Source organism: Taeniopygia guttata, chromosome 3 (assembly GCF_048771995.1).
Source record: "Taeniopygia guttata chromosome 3, bTaeGut7.mat, whole genome shotgun sequence".
Lineage (NCBI taxonomy): Eukaryota > Metazoa > Chordata > Aves > Passeriformes > Estrildidae > Taeniopygia > Taeniopygia guttata.
The window spans coordinates 47,379,304-47,398,322 of NC_133027.1; the positions used below are offsets into that span (position 1 = coordinate 47,379,304).

At 37.9% G+C, this 19,019-nt stretch overlaps 1 protein-coding gene across 1 annotated transcript in view; it reads right to left on the reverse strand.

The window, feature by feature from the left end:
* REV3L (REV3 like, DNA directed polymerase zeta catalytic subunit) overlaps window positions 1-19,019 on the reverse strand; it is a 113,563-nt gene that overhangs the window by 11,519 nt on the left and 83,025 nt on the right. Inside the window, exons 19-24 of the mRNA XM_030267753.4 lie at window positions 12,278-12,393; window positions 7,554-7,672; window positions 6,811-6,929; window positions 5,712-5,853; window positions 1,583-1,827; window positions 500-608 (exon numbers count right to left, since the gene is read on the reverse strand). Of these exons, the coding sequence (XP_030123613.4) occupies window positions 500-608; window positions 1,583-1,827; window positions 5,712-5,853; window positions 6,811-6,929; window positions 7,554-7,672; window positions 12,278-12,393 (850 nt within the window). The remainder of the gene's footprint in view (window positions 1-499; window positions 609-1,582; window positions 1,828-5,711; window positions 5,854-6,810; window positions 6,930-7,553; window positions 7,673-12,277; window positions 12,394-19,019) is intronic.

The window sequence follows — 19,019 nt, forward strand, 5'->3', positions numbered from 1 at the left end:
TACTTAAAGTTTTTGTTTTGCATTAAACACAGGTATACTGGTGATTGCCTAAGTATTTTTAACAGCTCCAGGCCATATTCATTACACATCAGCCAGCAGGACACATTACAAAATGAGAACAATAGAAAGCAAGCCAGGGAGTCTCATTTCCCAAATCATTACCCTTTGTCTAAGAAAGCTTTCTGCTACACAGGCAGGAGAAAAATGAATTGTTACACACAAATAATTACTGTTTGATCCCCAAACTGCACACGTAAAATACAGTTTAATTATAGATGAAATAAGCCTTTAGTATGAAGGAAAGCATAAAGACATTTTACTTCCTGAGATGCCAGAAGTTCAGCACTTTGACAAATATCAGAAACATTGTGAAATGAGAGAATGCACCTTCCCTTTCTGTCTACTCTCAATGCAGCAAAATATCACCTACAATATCAATTTGATCTTAAGTCAGCCAACAGGCAGTAAAAATGCTGTCACAGAGCACTAATATCATTACCTTGACAAAAGCTACTCCACTGGGTGACACTGTGATATCATGTCTAATCTGGTAGAGTAAGTCAGGAGGTACTCTCAGAGATGTACAGCCAAATTTGAATGTATCATACCTAATAAAGACAAAATTTAAATATGAGGACAATTCATTAATTTACAGACTAATCAAGTGAAAACACCAGCGCACATTAAAATGCTAATAATGCCAGCAAGGACAGAATAATCTCAGGTATAAACAAACATAACATAATTTCAATTTTTTTAGCTACATACAGAAGGTTCTAGGAACAAAGTAGTAATAAATAGCTGAATTCCAATGTATGCATTATTTATCAATTCTGCTCTGTGTTATGAATTATTACCAAATACTGAGTTAGTGGAGGCATGTACTCAATTCTGTAATCCCCTATGGAAACCATCCATGTTTACCAAGTACCACACTGCACTTTCTTCCTACAAATTCAGAATTTCAAATTAGGAACTTGAAAACATGATGATGACACCTAGCAATTATTGCAGGCATTTTTCCATTCTTCAAAATACTGTTTTATAGAGGTAATTATAATGAGCAGTGAGATATTTTTCCAATTAACAGAATAACTGTTAAGCTCAATAAAAGATGCTACAAAGAATAACACAATTGTACCTTTTAATTTTTAGTAATTAGAACTAGAGTGAACTACAAGTGATACAGAAACAATCACAGTTCAATAAGGAATAACCCTAGCCTAGTTTTGAAGACAGATGGTGGATTTATAGTAATTTTAATTTATTCTGAAGCAGTATTAAAAACCAACATCACCACAATTATCAGAGGTGTACAAACCAGAGCTGTTTCCAGGGGTTTTTAAGACGAACAGTCTAATAGTGCCTTTAATTAAAAATACAAATTGATTTGTATATGTATGCGTATTACATGTGCACACACCCACATGGTAGATTTTTATCATCTATATTGTGTAACAGAAAATGGTGTTATTCGTATGTGCCCATCATTTCCAATGGTAACCAGGGGTTCTCCATACCTTAGAAAAGACACTCAAGTATCTACAGAATCAAAGATCATGAGAAAAGAGTAACAACTTACTTTCCTAAGTTTTCAACATGTCCCAGGCAGGTGGAAAAGCAGTAGTTGTAGGCTATGACAATGGAAGGATACAAGGACTGGAAATCCAAGACAAGAACAGCATTGCTGTAGAAGCGGGATTCTGGCTCCATTATCAAGGGAACACACTGTGGGGCTTTCATCTGAGCTCGCTGCTGGACACTGGGAGTCACAGCAATGTAGTTCATGGGCTTTGCAATGCGCAGCATCACCGACTCCACACGGTACTGCACAACAGTTTGGATATAACCATTACCATCAAAAGTGCAGAACAAACCTGTATTACCTAGTGCAAACACACACCTACATTTCCCAAATTTAAAGTACAAATAACTAATTTTCCAAAATAAACAGTGGTGCTCTTAACATATATTTTCATTGTATTTTATATCACTAGATCATCTTTAGGTCCCTTCCAACCATAACTGTTCTATCATTCTGTACTCTGTATTACATAGAGTAGAAACTTTTCCATGTGTCTCCTCTTCATTTAGCCCTCATCATTGAAAACAGAGTACTTTTTATATATGGAAAAAAGAATAATCCAACAGGCTTCAACAATATATGTGGATGGCCATGCTACTGTCAGTGAATGAGTATTTGCTAAACTGTACTACTGTCAGACCTGCAGATCACTGAAGAAAACAAAGTATAATATGCAGTAAATGGACTGGGTGTCATGCTTTCTCCCTGATACCACAAGCAGAACAGAAAGCATAAAACAACAAACACCCTGTTCAAGATACCACAAAATATTATATGGGTAGCTGGCAACAAGAGAAAGAAATCCCAGCACTATTTATTTGTGTATTACTCGATGCTTTAGTAAAGTCTTTACAAGTACAAATGGGCAGGTATGCACTGTGTCCATTCAGAATAAAAACCAAAATAGCTGAAAACATACATACATGGTGTGAAAACTACATACATGGGTGGCAAGGGACTGAAAAATCCCAAAACATCAAAGAACAAGTCTACGTAATTATAAAATCCTGTGCTTTGTAAGCAACTAAATCACTATTAAAGACCGTCTGCCTGACACACTATGTATTCAATCATTGTACTGAATGGATTAGATATAATTTCTTTAACCTTGAAGTTATTCATGAGCTTACAGAACCAACAGACTTAACAAGACCCTGCACTTTAAACAGAGGTTGGGGTATGATGTTAAGTTAGAGAGCAACATAAATTGCCACTGCTGCCTTGCACTAATTGCACATTAATTTGTGTCCAGTGATGAACTTGGATGTATGACAAGGTGGTCAGGGACTGGTTCTGGCAAGAGATAGATTTTGGGGTTTTTTTTTCTAGTTTTCAGAGCATTTTAGAATTTAAGTTGGAAAAGACCTCTAAGATCAACCAAATCAAACTGCCAATGCTGCCAAGCACCACATCTACACATCTCTTAACGCCAGGGGTGGTGACCCTGGACAGCCTGTTCCGATGTCTGACTATCCTCTTGAAGAACAAATTTTTTAATACCCAATCTAAACCAGCCATAGAACAAATTGAGACTATTTCCTCTTGTTCTATTGGTGCTTGGGAGACTCACCCCCACCCCACTACAGCCTCCTTTCAGGGAGTCGTAGAGAGCAGTAAGGTCGGCCCTTAGCCTCCTTTCCTCCAGGGTAAAGGATTCCCCACATCTCTCAGCTGCTCCTCATAGACTTATGCTCCAGATCCTTCACCAGCTGCATTGCCCTTCTCTGGACTTGCTCCAGCCCCTCAATGTCCTTCTTGTAGCAAGGGTCCCAGAACTGAACACAGGATTTGAGGTGTGGCCTCACCAGTGCTGAGTACAGAGGGACAACCTGGTGGTGCTGGCCACATTATTTCTGACAGAGGTCAGGGTGCCACTGGCCTTTTTGGCCACCTGGGCACACACTGCCTTGTGTCCAGCTGTTGACCAGCACCCCCAGGTCCTTTTCCTCTGGGCGGCTTTCCAGCCATTTTTCCTGTGGCCTGTAACCTTGCATGGGGTTGTTGGGAACCAAGGGCAGAACCCTCACACAAGTGGCCTCAGCACATTAACCCAGCCTGTCCAGATCCCTCTCTAGAGCCTTATTACCCTCTAGCAGAGCAACACTCCCTCCCAACTTCGAGCTGTCTGCAAACTGACTAAGGGAGCACCTGAGCCCATTGTACAGATCATCACTAAGATACAAACCAGGACTGGCCTCCTGTTTGCTGCCCACGCTGAATGCACTGGTGCAGATGCACCTCAGTTGGGCTATTGATCCTACCACCATTTTTTAGGCAGGGGGAGAAGCCCTAATCCCTACATGACCATTTTCAGGTGCATCTGTGGTTCCTCACACATCAATAATCCTTTTGTCTTTGCTCCCATGTAGACCTACAGCCCCTACCTCGACTGAGACAGCAGGCCAAAGGACTTTTCTAAGACACTGTTTCTCAAACACTGGTGTGATGCTCCCAGGTTTATCTTTAGAGAGCCTGATCTTATTCCTTTCCCCTTCAAATCGGGTTTATAGCTGTCTCAATGAGCCCTGCTGACTCCTGTGCAAAAACCAGCACGGTCTTCAAATATCTCTGACTAATTATATGTATATATGCCTGTGATCATCTCTTGTTAGATTTTGTTTGGTCTTCTAAGAAATGTTCAAGATGGCTTAATACAATAAACAAAAATAATTTAAAAAAGTTATTGTAAAATTCAATGAGAAATACAAACATGGAAAAACAAAATATCTGAAATCTGCTCTTATTACTATTCCATTTTAACATATTTTTCAGCTAAGGGGAAGTATCTTCATAAAGGGTAGTGACTCTTCTATGTGAAAAAAATTATTTGGGCTAGCTGGGAATTGTTGCAAGTGCCATTTTTGTGATCTAGAAAGTTTCAATGGAAACAGAACATACATGCACAGAAGGGAAGAAAAAAGAACAGTCAGGACAGAAAATGCAGCATGCTTCTGTTGCTCACTCCCACTCACAGACATCTGAGAAAATGACAGGCAGAACAGTCTTTGTGGGCTGCAATCATGACAGCTTAAGCATATCTATGCTGGCAGTATGCCAGCCCCACACTCCCTGTCCCTAACTGTGCATTTCTCTTGCCTTGCTCCAACAGTGTTATTTTCTGATAATATGGTAAACCAGATCGGGGAGTTAAACTGACAAATACCTACTGAACACTGCCATGGTTCTGCCGATGGTGCCTGCCAGCCTGCTACCCTTTTCCCCCAAATATAGGGTCATTACCAGAAAGACTAAAAAGAATGTGCTCTTGGTCAAGAGATGACACAGGCAACTGCAGTCTAATAAAAAAAGCTGGCAAAAGTTTTTTAACAACATTGAATTGTTAAGGAAACTGCAGCTTCAGATACTCCCATACCTGTCTGGCTTATGATAACGGAAGAGCTGTAACACATGACAGAGTATCTGATTCATTTCAGGTGCTGTTCAGGTCTCACATGTAGCCATGAAAGCGGTTCAGTTAGCCTAATCACTCACAACCTGGGCAAGGAAAGCTTTTGGTATTACTGGAGACTGCTGGGCTCCCAAACAAAATGCACGTCTTGCTCTGTTCTGCTCCCTTTTCCCTCTGATGCTGGTATCAAAATAATAGAGCCACAAACATCTTGCATGACATGTATTTGATAAAGCCAGAGCCCCTCTTGTCTTGTAAAATCTCACCCACAGGTCTGCTGCACCAGAAATGGCACTTAGAAGATATTCAATGCTGCTTTGTCTGCCCTGAAAAAAAATAATCTCATCTTTCTAAAACACAATTAATTATATTTCTTAATGTTTTAGAAAACACTTCAGCCTCATGCAAGTGTGAACAATACTAACTCAAAAGGAAAGCTTAGTGCTCCTGAAGGCAGTAGAAGAGATTCACTGGTGTGATTACATTTGGGGAACTCTATTTTTAACACCTATTTTTAACCTCTGAGACTATGCGATGCAAAAGCAGCAATAATAGATTGAAGGCTATTATTTACATTTCAATTTCATGTTAATTCATGTTAAGAGCTTTCTGTGACCCTATGAAAATACACACATGAACTGAGAAGAAACTGAAGAACTAGAACATTTTGTAAAAACTATTCTGGTTTTGTGAAGTATAAGGAGAACGAAGTCTTACCTGGGAGCCTCTTGTTAATACATGTAAGAACTGAATGCCAAAAAGTCTTGCCATTTCACTTGTTCTGTCAATCAAATCCAGTTTCTCTAACAACAGGAGATTCCCACGAACGCGGCTAACATAATGATCAACCATTTTCCATCTGTGAGAGTGAACACCTCATTATAAACAAACCAAAGAGTGCTGCTCTTTCCTCTAAGAGAAGTATATTTTTATAGTAACTTGTAGCAAACCAGCAAATATAATTTGCCTCTAGAACATTTTCATACAACTCTTCCAAAAGTGTGGCATATATAAATATACACTTAGGTATTCTAAAGACATACACACATTGTGTTACAGCAAGCTAGTGTTAAGGCATCTTGCAATGACTGACTATATCCTGTTTTCCTCACTGCCCCAAAGTATTATCAAAACAGACACAACTACCTCCTCTTCTCTTTACATGTTTTTCAACTGAACGGACATTTGTGGAAAAATCTTTCTGTATTAAGAATGCCTACCACAGCTGAACATAAATTTGTAATTTCTGTATAGACCACTTTTCCACTTAGCTACAGAAACATTTACAGTAATTTTATGAATGTCACAAACAATGTGCAGATCAGTACTCAGTTTCATGAATTGCTCATATCACACCAAATTGCTTCAAGAAGAGTAAAGCTGAACGTGATACATGTCATATGAAGGTATTTTTAAGCAGCTATAGCTTAAACATCTTAACATCTTGTGTGCTGTTTTGTAATACTTTTAAGCCTAGCCTGCTTGACATGCACTTTAAGTGAAACAAAAGCCTGGCAGTTCATTAAAAGCCCTTCTGATGAGTATATACAAAATAAAATAAAGACTACAGAACTTCCAAACAGTTCACCTATTCAGGTATGTTGAAAATGTAACTGAAAATATTTTGTTGTAATATTGAGGGTATAGCTATACAACAGAACATCCAAGTAAATAAACTCATGTTGCTGCATTTACACTGCTCTAGTGCCTGAGCTAAATTGATTATTTCTTCCTACTGTGACTTTACCTTACACTTGCACAATGTTAGGAATCTGGCCTTAAAATCAGCAAACAAAATGGATTAATAGGTCATTACCTGTAGACATCTGCTTTATTGTCAAACCAATCAGACAGAACTCGGAATGTAAATAAAGGAAAACGATGATGAAGAACATGAAAGCCCACATTTTCAAAAGTGTAGTTCGTCAGAGTCACCTAGAAAAAACACAGTGGACACGTCAAGATGCATGACTGCTTTTAAAATCTAAAAATCTCTACTTTTCAAAAACGGCAAGAACGAAATTTATTAACTTTTTATTAGCACTTTGTTAAAAAGGTTACTATTTGTTCTTGGAAATCCCTATTTACAAATCAGGAAAAAGCATCCCTTATCAATAGAAAAAATATGCAAAATTAGGTAGTTCATAAAGATCAAGTCTGAACTTGGTCAGAACAAGATTTCTAAAGACTGGGCTAAGTATTAAGTATTAAATGGAAAGTTATAAATGGAACAAAAGAAAAAAAAGATAAATCTGACAGTTTAAAATACTTAATGTACTAAAAGCAGTATACTAGACAAATTCCTAAAACAAGTAAGTTGTTCTCAAAACCCACAAATCAGTGAAAAGGTGAATCATTACGAAATACTACTGAAAAATAAAGGCTTCAGTACTTTACAGTTTAGAGATTTATAAAACTCATTCTCACAAACTGGCAAACTATTCTATTTGAAAAGGTGTATAAAGAAAGAAATTGTGCAAGTTATATGAAACTTTCAACAAGGTCTGCAATAATTAGAAAACCCAGTAAACCAAAACATGAACCTTTTAAAAAATTTACCTCATGTCTCATCATTCTCCAAATATTCAAGACAATTCGCCCAACAATATTTATTTCACTCATTGTATCTGCTCCGTATTCATCCAGCTCGGTGGCGAATCTGTTCTCTTTACTTTTGTCTAAAGACATTAAAGGAGACTATATTTAGACAAGTTATTAGACAGTCAAGACCAGATCAAACCATCCCTCTTCCAATTTTCTCTCTAGAAAAATAAGAATTCATAAAGATTACTGCTGATTCCACAAATTTATTTATTTACCAGTCATCCACACAATCTCTAAATTAAACTCCCCCAGGTTTTTTTGCTCTTGCCCTTTGCAGAGAACTCTTACTTTGGTTTCACTGAAATAGTGTCCAAGGCAATATATTCTCCATAGTGAATATATTGGTTATGCACTGCTGAATGTTACTTGAGAGTCAGCTGCACATGCAGTAGTGCACAACATAAAAAAATAAAATTTAAAAAAAAGTGATTTCTGCCCTAATGAGTTTATAACTCAAGGCTTTACTTGCAATGATCTTACACAGTCTGAACTAGGTAATGGGAGAGAAAATTCAGTCTCCTTCATAAGCAAACTCGCTGCAGTGGGAGCAAGTAGACACGAGTTCTGGATAGCACAGGGAGAAGGAAATAGGAAGGAACCAATACAGATGCAGAAGCAGTACTCTAAATCTTTTTGTGAGACAGAAGTGTCTCACAAAGTAGAGAAATATATCCTCTTTTGCCATCCCTGATTTTTGCCATGCTTTGGAATACTGCAGCACAAGAGAAGATAGTCTTTTTGGCATACATTTCTTTAAACTATCTTTTTTTCAGCCATTGTAAGTTTACAGTTCTGGTGTTCTTTCCAGAGTTTACATAGTTTTTTTTTTTAAGTGGACCACACAAACTAAAATCCATTATGAAAACACACTGATCCTCAGCTTTATTTCTTATTCGTTTAATGGAAGAGAAATTGCTTCAAGGCAATTCATCCACAATTCTAAATCCATACCCATTTTTTAACTGCTGGTTGCTTTGTATTCTGCCACCACTCCTTTACCAGGTACAGCACAGTCTGTACAGTACGCTGCTAATAGGGCAGAACATTTTGGACAGAGAATGTAGAAGTGTGGACACACACTGCTTCGCAATAATGATCAGAACTGAACAACTAGATCCTCAGAGAGTCATGAAGCACATTTACCCTCGATGACAGAAGTAAAAATTGCCTGAAATGCTGCAGAACAGCTATGAAACAACATAATACAGACTGATTTTGTATCTTGATCTTCAAATGTGTGCCATATCAATTAAAAAACGGTTAAGAAAACCCATTCGCCATTTACTAACCTTATCAGTAAATCACAGATCCTTGGCAAAATTTAGCAGACCTTTTGTACACTTCAACAAAATGCACACTGTCTTTTTAACCTCCTTATTGTTTCAGATTTTTAAGGAGGAGAACCAGCAACTTCTCTTTCCATGTTTGGATGGAAAAAATGCCCCACCAAGTAGCAACATTTTTTCTTCTGCTTTTCTTCATTTCCACATGCTGAATCTCCTGTCAAAGGGAGGAACTTGCATTTCTTCCCCCTCCATATTTTTTTTTTTTTACTGGAAGCAGAAACTATTGGTTAGTTCTACTTTCTTCAGTGTCATCCTAATTATTTTTTGACTTGTTTAAGAGATTTCCTGTATTAAGTTTGCTTCATGTCTTGCTGGTTAAAAACAGACAGCAAAGTATACTGTGATCACAAGAGAGAGACCCACCATCTGATGAACTCTGCCTGTGATGAGCACCACTGTATTACAAAAACCTGCTCTACTTTACAACTGGTGTGGGAAACGTATCACCAGAACTAGGTAAGCCTCTTTGGGAACTATGCTGGTAAGAAGCAGAACAGGACATTCCTCCTATCTTTTGAGTGCATGAGACAAAATAAAAAGAAGTCTCCTCTCATCCTCTCTTACCCACTCCCTAACTTTGAGCTGTGATGCAAAGGAGGAAACAGGAGGCCACACAAAAAATGCCACCACAACAGGCATGGCATGCACTTCTCTTGTGATGTGTCCTAGGACTTATAAATAGTTCACTTGTAAAGGGCAGAAGCAGCACCAGACTCAGCCAGTAAAGCAAAACCAGAGAGAAGTCCACCTTTCTTTTTGTTAAGTTGAAATCACAGGAAAGGAGAAGTCCCTTCCATATTTATTTCAACAGAAGGAAAGAGAAGCATACTTCTTGAAGGAGCACTTCCTGTTCTGAAAATACAGCACATGAAGAAGGGAGAGAAATACAAAGCACAGGGGTTGGAAAAGCAAGAGGAAGACAGATGGGGTCAAAACCATGGACAAGGAGATCACAAAGCAACAGAGAACACAACAACTTGCACGGATCATGCATGCAAGACATTTACGGCATGACATTTCTGGGAAGAGCTCATCAGTGTAAACATTTTCTCATCTTTCTGCTTTAATTCTGTCAAAAGAAACCAAACATTTACCTTAAAATAATAGCAGTTCTTAGAAACATTTTTAAGTGCTACATATTCCATTTCTGAGTAAGCATCTCCCAGCTGGCACAGAACACCTGCATTACAAACATCAGTGCTGTGCAGATCGTACTATACTCTGCATGCCCACTTGAACTTCATGTACAAAAATGTTAAGGGCTACAAGCCTGACTTCCTTCACTAGAACTAAACCTACATTGTGTGGGACTTGATAGTTAGGGAAGGAAACCTGACTGTGAAATACATGGAGAGGCTACAATAGGAACCATACAGTTACTTTTCTTCTGAAGACTGTACCCAGAGGCATTATTCTGCAACTAGTGTATCATCTCAACTTGAGCCATAAGGGAAACTGAATAACAAGTTCATGCAATCCATTATTATTCCTGAAGAATAAATTTGAGAGCTTTGTGCTGAAGAAAGAAACTTATGAGCATTGATGGCCTGTCCATATTTAAACTATCATGTGATCCTGTTTTCATACATAAAGTATTTAAAAATTCACCACAGTTCAAATGCCAACAACTTTCAGCTGAAGCTACAAATTTTTTCTTGTGTTATCTTGTCTCTGGGAGGACTCTATAACCAGTTCTTGGTGCTATTTTATTGAAAGCATCAAGAGTATACAAATATTCAAACCTCCAGGAAGGATTTTGTCAACATAGTGCTCCTAAAACATCATATTTTCCTGGCCAGACACACAGGACAACTACATAAAAGATGATGCCTGTGCTGGGTATGCTAAAAGATTCAAGTAGCCCAGTATCATGTTCTGTCACGTACTCAAAGGCAGATATTTCAAAATGGGGGAAGCAGTTATTGATACTCTTTCTACAACTCTTCCAGCTTCCAACCATTTACAGCATCTTAGGCCAGATATTATTTTCATATATATCATAGCTCCCAAAGGATTCTTCTTACAAGAATTTATCTCCTTTTAAAGCAATGTACACTTTAAGCATTTGTACTATCTTGTGACAAGGAACTCAAGAGTTCAGCAATGCTGGCATTAAAAATCAACTTCTATTCTGTAGTTGCCACTTGCTAGCTTCACTTGATTTCTAGTTCTTGCATTGGAAATGACCATGAAAATCCAATCTCTAATTTCCTTCACATCCCTCAATATTTCACAGGCTTTTACCTTTCCTACACTGTTTTGTCTCTTCTGGAATCCCAAATTTCTAAATTACTAGACGCATTTGGATAACCCTTCTCATCTTTACCAGTTCTCCTATATTCACTTTGATGGGGGGAAGGATATGAGGAGGCTACAACCTCAGTGTTTGAGGTACAGGCACACTACAGATTTTTACATTTTTTACATTTACATTCATTGCTTTGTATTTTCCTTGCTCCGTAATTCCTACATTTGCTTTGGCAACCATTAAAAAGCAACAGGATGAAGTTCTTAATAGAAGAATCACAGTAATGGACTTCTTACTTCATAGCAATTTAACTTCTGTACAGATGCTTTTTTCTGTACAAGCTGGTAAAACCAGCTTTTTCAACTGTTTTGATTTTTAAAATCTTCCTCATCCATACCACCCTGATGACTGCAAAGAGCTATAACAAATTTTTGAGACAGCTTTTCATTTTACAAAGTCATCCTGACTCTTCTTAGATGTGACAGTACATTTGTTTAGCTGTTCATTATTCTTCAGAATGACGGCTTCTATTGATTGGCTAAGTAGAGGCACTAGGCTTACCATTCTCATCCAGGTTTTCTTGTCTAAACAGACTTTTTTACAAATGCTGGAGGAAAGCATCAGCACTTGGGCCAAATAAAATTTGCCCAAAGTACAAGAATGGCCATTGAAAGTGAGGATTTTATTACAAAGCTGTCCAGAACAATTGCTGCTCAGGAGAAGTTTCATGATCTTGCATTCCAGCCAGAGAAACCACAAATGATGATTATGGTAGGCACTCTGAATGACTGGAGCCAGGGAAAGCAAAAGAAGGTTTGGTAGCAGAAGCACCTGCAAGAACTGAAACTTAACACACAACTACAGAATATAAGTCCAGGTTCATGGATACAGGACACACACAGAAATGGAATACGCCACAAATTTGAAAATTCGGAAAACACAAGGGGTGTGTGTGATTATACTAGTAACAACACAGGAGTAAGAACAACAACAAAAAAAGTCTTTCTGAAGAAATACTCTGCACTTATTTTTAAAATTTGTTCACTTGCTTCTACTGGAACTTAAGTCCTAAAAAAATAACTTACCTGGCACACGAGAAATCATCTGGCATAAATCAACATTCAGTGCCTCAGCCCTCTGTAAGAGATAACCCCAGGAATGCATCTGGACTTCATAGCCTAGCAAAATGTCTGGGTCATATCTAGAGAGGCAGGGGGAAAAGAAAAAATGAGCTTCGTATAATTTACAAAAATATTTTCCATGAACAAAGTATAAACAGGATTGCATTCAAATTATGTTGAGTTTAAAAAAGATGCAGTCACAATCGGTTTCTATGAAAGCAGCACCTGGACTAGAAGACAATATTTAAACAGGCAATCTCTTAAGATTTTTAGTAACATTCAACGGCAAAAATATTTAGAAAGGATATTTTCACTGGAATTTTTTTACATACTTCTATTATTTCAGTCTTTACAAATAAAGAACAAAACTGAGGTCTTATCAGGTTTTATTGATGGCATCAGGAAGTATCAAGCATAAACTGAAACTTTGCTACTGGCATGAGAAAGATGTGCAGTGAAATATAGCCATGCCTATTGGAACAGAATTTGCCAGAAGGTTAACTGGAATGTTTACAGATAATTTGTCATACACACTGCAGTGTAACTTTGAGTAATCAGAGGGAACTTCGGGTCCCAAATGATGACCCTTTATTGGGACTTACAATTTGTAGATGAGTGAGAGCGGTCTACACTGAAATAGAGAAAAGCAACCATATCTACCAGTTCTCCTGAAATACCTCTTTATTTAAGATGGCCTTGTTTCTAGAAGACACACAAGAAAAACTTCTTTTCTGCTGTATCTCTTTCCAGCTGGAAAAGCTGACTGGCTCAAGTCATTCTGACAAAAAAGTCAGAATTGACTTCTGACACAATTATGTCCAATCAAGCTCAGAGTAGAGCTCACTAGACAGAAGGACAAAAAATGTGGCTTTAAAGACAAAGCACAGGTAGGAGTTAGCTCAGAGGAGCCAGTATCACCTAAGTTTTGAGTAGGCACTATTAAAACCACATGTCATGATCTGTTGATTTGCTCAATAGCCTAAGAATGATTTTGTTGGGCAGAAAGAGACCAGACAAAGTAACATAAGATATCTGTTATTTTTATAGCAAAAAAAGAAAGGAAGTTTCAGTGGGATGAATAGGTGCTTCTTGGTTAGACTGAATGATTTTTAGTGTATTTTCCAACCTCAATGATTCTGTGATTCTTTCAATGCAGCTAAAGGGTTTTGAGTTCAAGCAGGCAGCATTCAATACAACTGAATGACATCAGGGCAGCTGTCAGGAGGCAGAGGATGGATGATGAGCTGATAATCCTGTATCATAGTCTATGCCCAACCCTACAACAGAATGCAGGCTTGTAGACCTTAGTTTATGGAGGGAATGGGCAGAGGCCTTGGATTATGAACAGGAACTCTGTAGTCATTGCATCTATAAACACATAAAAAAATACAAACATTTCCTGACCGTTGAATACAGAACACCCTTTCCCTGAATACTGAGTTACTTGTATCACAGACATTACAAATGAAACTTCAGACTTTATCAGGAGACTGTCTTCCTTGCTTATGTGTCCTAGCCAAAGGCAATAACATCTCACTTTGAAGATACTAATTACTCTGAGAATAGCTCCAAAATAGAGTTTCTCCACACTTCTGCCATGGACACTGACTTTCTGTGAAAAATAGTTGAATGCTGTTACTCAGCACGGCTCTCTCTTTATTACAGTTTGGGCTTTTGCACCTGCCAGAAGTTGCAAAAATCCCCTTTATCATCTACTTCTACTTGTGAGAGAATGGTTTTGATACAGTTTTTACCAAAAGCAGGCGATTCTAAAGTAAGTTTTAATTTATGGACAAATGACTGAAGCTAGCCTGCAGTTCATTCCAGCAGCGGAATCAGCGTCAAAAAGAGTTATGACTGCTTGCTGTTCTGCACAACATACAATGATTGTGAAATGATGCTCCAAAATTATTAATAGCTCAATTTCAGCTTTGAAATAAAAAGGAATTATGCCATGTTTTATATAGGCATAGAATAAACATTACAAAAATTAACATATTTTCAAATTAATTCTTTTAAGTAAACTATCCTGGTCCTAGCATGCTGCAAAACAGAACTGATTAATTAAAATGAGGGAAGTAGTCATTCGTTATCACATTTGAAAACTGGCATCGCATAATTCAAAATGGAGAATACTTGTAGATTTTACACGGGACAAGGCATTATGCAGATGGATTCCATGACAGATGCAAATGTAAAGCAGAAACATGTGAAGAACTCTTTAAGTGGTATATAAAACAATATTCATTATGCCAGAAATTTGCTTTCTCTTATAAGCCTGTTCTGAACAGAAATAATAACTGGTTGGAAGCAGCAAGTTGGTGCAGTTTGTCCTTCATGAGCTGATGAAGGACGTTGCTTTGGGTTGTAACTTGCCCAAGCAGGGCATTACCTTTCTCACTTCCTACTTTAAATAAATTAGTGGGCTATTATATTAACTGCAACTGAATATATTTTATCAATTCTGGAGGTAGTCTTCCCATTACCTTTTAACCTGATGAACAAAATGACCTCTGTAATCTATCTGCATATAATCTCAAGAACTGCTTCTCTAGTATCCTTCAGATGTGAAGGTGTTTTTATAGGACAAGACATAAAAGCCCTTTAGTTTATGATGTTTTCAGATACATGCCTTTTCTTCTATAAATAAATTGTATCTAACTTAAGTATCACATATTTTAACACAATTTTATGTAAACCTAAAGATAGCTTGGAAAGCTTATTAATCAAAAGATTTTTAAAAAAAGCAGTGTGCTAGTTTCTAACTCAGTATTGCTTGACCAGGCCATTAGGGATCGCCTGTAATTACACATTACTGACTTACAGGTTATCACTTTACAGCACATTACTTTGCTTTTCCATCCCAACTAGATACCACCCATGTATTAAGGGGAGTGTCTAATTTCAGCTAATTTTGGCATCTCAAGTTTTCTAAACTGGTCTCTATTGTCATTGAACAAAAAAGCCTCTTTGGGTGAACCATTTTTTGTATTTTAGCCACCTCTTGCAGACCAAGATCCTGTTCTGTTTAACTCTTCTGGTGATAAGGATAGCTAATTAGACACCGATTGTGGAATACAGATGTTTAAGTTTCAGTCATATGACTTATACAAAGCTATCTAAATGGAAAATCCAGGTAGAGTAGCTAGTAAATGGTGAGGTCAAATCTTACTGTCAATTTCCTGTAATCACAGTCCTTTAATGTCAGCTGGTCTGTATTAAAAATTTGGATCCAAGTGGTATCCTTCTAAAAGCATGAAAACCAATAAATGTACTACTGGCAACTGAGTTGCTCAGATAGTGCAGTAAGTTACACACATATATATATTTTGTATGTATATCTGTATGCATTCACAAGTGGAAGAAAAAAACAAAGTAATATTAAACTGAAGAACTCCTTTCTACTAAGTAACATTTATAACCCTGAACTCCTGCACTACATATGCATAAGATCTACCTTATGCAACAGGTTTAAGAGGCCTATCAAATTTCTTGCACCTAGTAAAAGACACTGTTGTTTCTTGCTTCTATACCACTTGCTGATGAATTACATCCCAATTTATGCAGCAGAAATGTCCTCTCCTGTAGTCCAATCTTGTGTACCAGTGGTGCCAACGAACCAGTGTGGCACTTGCTGAGACCTCCCATGCTATTTTATTTGCTATTAGAGAAGAAGAGATGTCTGGAGCTAAAAAGTACATTATTCCACATGGGAAAATGAACAGGCAAACCCAAAGTTTAGCTGATGTGAGCTTAGCTGAAGTGTGAATCTCTTTCATTTTCTCTTTCTTCTTTTATGTGGTGCCACAAAGACAACAGGCCATGAGCTAAGAGGACAAGTTTTATGTTTCATTCTCCTGCCTCACAATTTTTACAGTATACTATGAAACTGGTCTTTGATATCAGTTCAAGCTATTTATTTAGAAGAAATTGTAATGAGACCAGCGGCTACACCTGCAAGAAACTAGTAAACTCTAATACTGATATTTGAAAGCTGCTGGCTAGGAGTAACACGACAGGAATAAAGAGGTGTGCTTGCCAGCATATGCTCTTTTGTTAAAAGGATGGGCCCTGATATTGCTTTGCATGCTGTTGCCACACTTTCTGCAAAGATAAAAAGCAGTATTTATGCTGGCAGGATTTAAACACAACAGCATTAACATTCAACTCATACATGCTGCAGAGAGAAGAAAGCCGATTATTTTCCTTTCCAGCTAAGTTGTATATGCTGCTATGACATCTCTTCCTCTTTCTCATTTGACAATTTCGTGAATGAACACTAAAGCTTCCAGTAATACCTTCCCTTCTATTATGTGTCTGCGTTTCCTGACTGCTATTTTTCTTCCAGCTATGATTAAGAGAAAAAGGGGGGGGAGGGGAACCATGCCAGACCTATGATACAGACAAAAGCAGTAACTGTGCATAGCAACAGAATGCTTGGTGACTCAAACATGTAACTGAAATCTCTGAAAACATTTTTCCAGTTTGCCTTAGACAACAAAAATCCATAAAGCTGATACAAGACATTAGATACAGATCTCTACAGGAAAATGTCACTGATGAAGATGATACTGGCCTGGAAAAAGAAGGTTAGATTAGCATATCTCTATTTTAAGAAGAAGACGTTGCTAGAGCATTTACAGAAGAAGAAATATAACGCACTGTATTCAAACAAAAAAATTCATTAGCATTATGCCTTACAAGAAAAACATGAAAATACTTAAGTATTAGGCATTAACAGTTTAATACAATAATGTTATCCCCAAAATGTTTATGTAAAATCTTCTATTATACTCTGTTTATGTAATTGTATCAAAAACTGCTTCAGTGGAGACAAGGAGCTGTGTGTGTCTGGTAAGTTTCAAGGTGCAATGAATCTACTACTCTCTGTTTCAAGCCCACCCTGTTTTCACATCTGTGTGTCTGAGAGATGGGGACTGTGCATTCCCACATGAATTCCCCAAATTTTGCTTGTCTCACACCTGCAGGACCAGCCCTTTTCTATTATCTGCTAGCATCTGACCTTAAAGAGAAGCAGAACAATTTGCCCTAAAAGTGAAGGAGAGGCCCAGACACTTAATTTCTCTTTCATGGGAATCCACTGCTCCATCAGGCTCGCACATCTCTAGTTTTCCTATCTAGTTTTAAATCCCCATGCAAACGTTCTTGTAGCATTCCCTTTCACCTTCTCCTCCTCAGTCACCTTTCCTGTGTTAGGGAAGTATGTAAATGTGTTTACTCTTTTTCCTGCCTTTAGGTTCACAGAGATGGTTGTCTTACTTCCTCAAGCAGAAAGACTCTTCCATTTTTTCTCCTGTTTCAGTGCAGCTGACACCTTACAATCAACAGAGAATCTATTCAAGAAAGCACCTCAGGCAGTACAACAGAATGCTTTAGGACAGCAATACATATCCAGGCTCCATTTCAAGAAAAAAAAATCCCCTCCGACAGTTCCAGATGGCCTACAACTTGGATGTCTCTGCTTTTAGGCCATCCCCAGCAGCTGCACAGGATTAGAAGGATGCTACCTCTCAGCTGCTTTATGCCAGGTTTGAGCTGAAGCCCTTTTTTTTGGTTTCCAGCCAGAGGACAGCTTACCAAAGAAGGGAAATTTGGACCTATGCAGCTGCAGCTCCCTCTCAAAGCCTAAGACAGTTGTAAGACAGGGTACCAAAAACCAATCTAATGATGATTTTATTTTTTACAAATACGTGCTTTTTGTTCTTCTCTCCCTCCTCCAAACTCATATTTGTGGCTCTTCCTTTCTGTCTGTTTCCTGACTCTCAACCCCCAACCTCAGTATTCCAATACCCTTCAAAATTAAAGTTGTCTCTGTATAGAATTTGGTACTCACATTTGTAAGTACTTCTATTTCACAGGTTAGTCAGTCTCAGTAATAATCTCCTAGAAACAGAGGTGCTTATTCTTCTCAGTATTTGCACAAAACTGTGAATTTTCAGTATAGATGAAATCACAGATCACAATTCCAGAGAAAAAAACAAGTCCTCTTCTGGTCTACTAGAACACAAGATGACTTATTCCTGTTCGCCAAGGGCTCTGAGTTAATCAGAGACAACATCTACTAATCCACAGAAGAACATTTAACCTGGTATTTACTTCATGGATGCCAAGGTATTAACCGTACTGTGGTCATTCAGACCTAGCACAGCCTAAACAACCTCCCAGTGAAGGTATTAACTGAATCCAACTTCAGTTAATCTATTCCAGAGAACTTTCTGTAGCAATACTCATCTTCAGTGATCACAGAATAACTTTAGCTCTGCTACAAAAAGTTTGGGAAACACTCTTCAGTGACAGAAACCTAGTCAAAGACACTGATGAGCCATGAGTATTGCAAAAGTTATAAATTTTCCAGGAATGTCCTGTCCTTCACCTGTATGCTGAAAACAGTGACCCAGAATTTTCTACTGGGCTCTTCCAGAGTTTACACGTATTGACAAGAAGTTACAGAATCAACGATTATTTATTTTCAATAGCCAGGATGGAACGAAAACAAACGGTCTAAACAAAGAAGTAGAAGGCTGGAAATTGAAACAAGTAAGTATGTTCCACAATTTCACATATATGGAACAAGAGGAAGAATCACGCCAACTGCTAAAAGAATGACCAGAAATAGGAACAAGAATTCTTAAACTGGACTGTGTAAGATAATTCCTCCTGCAGCTGAGATCCTTCCTGTTCTGTG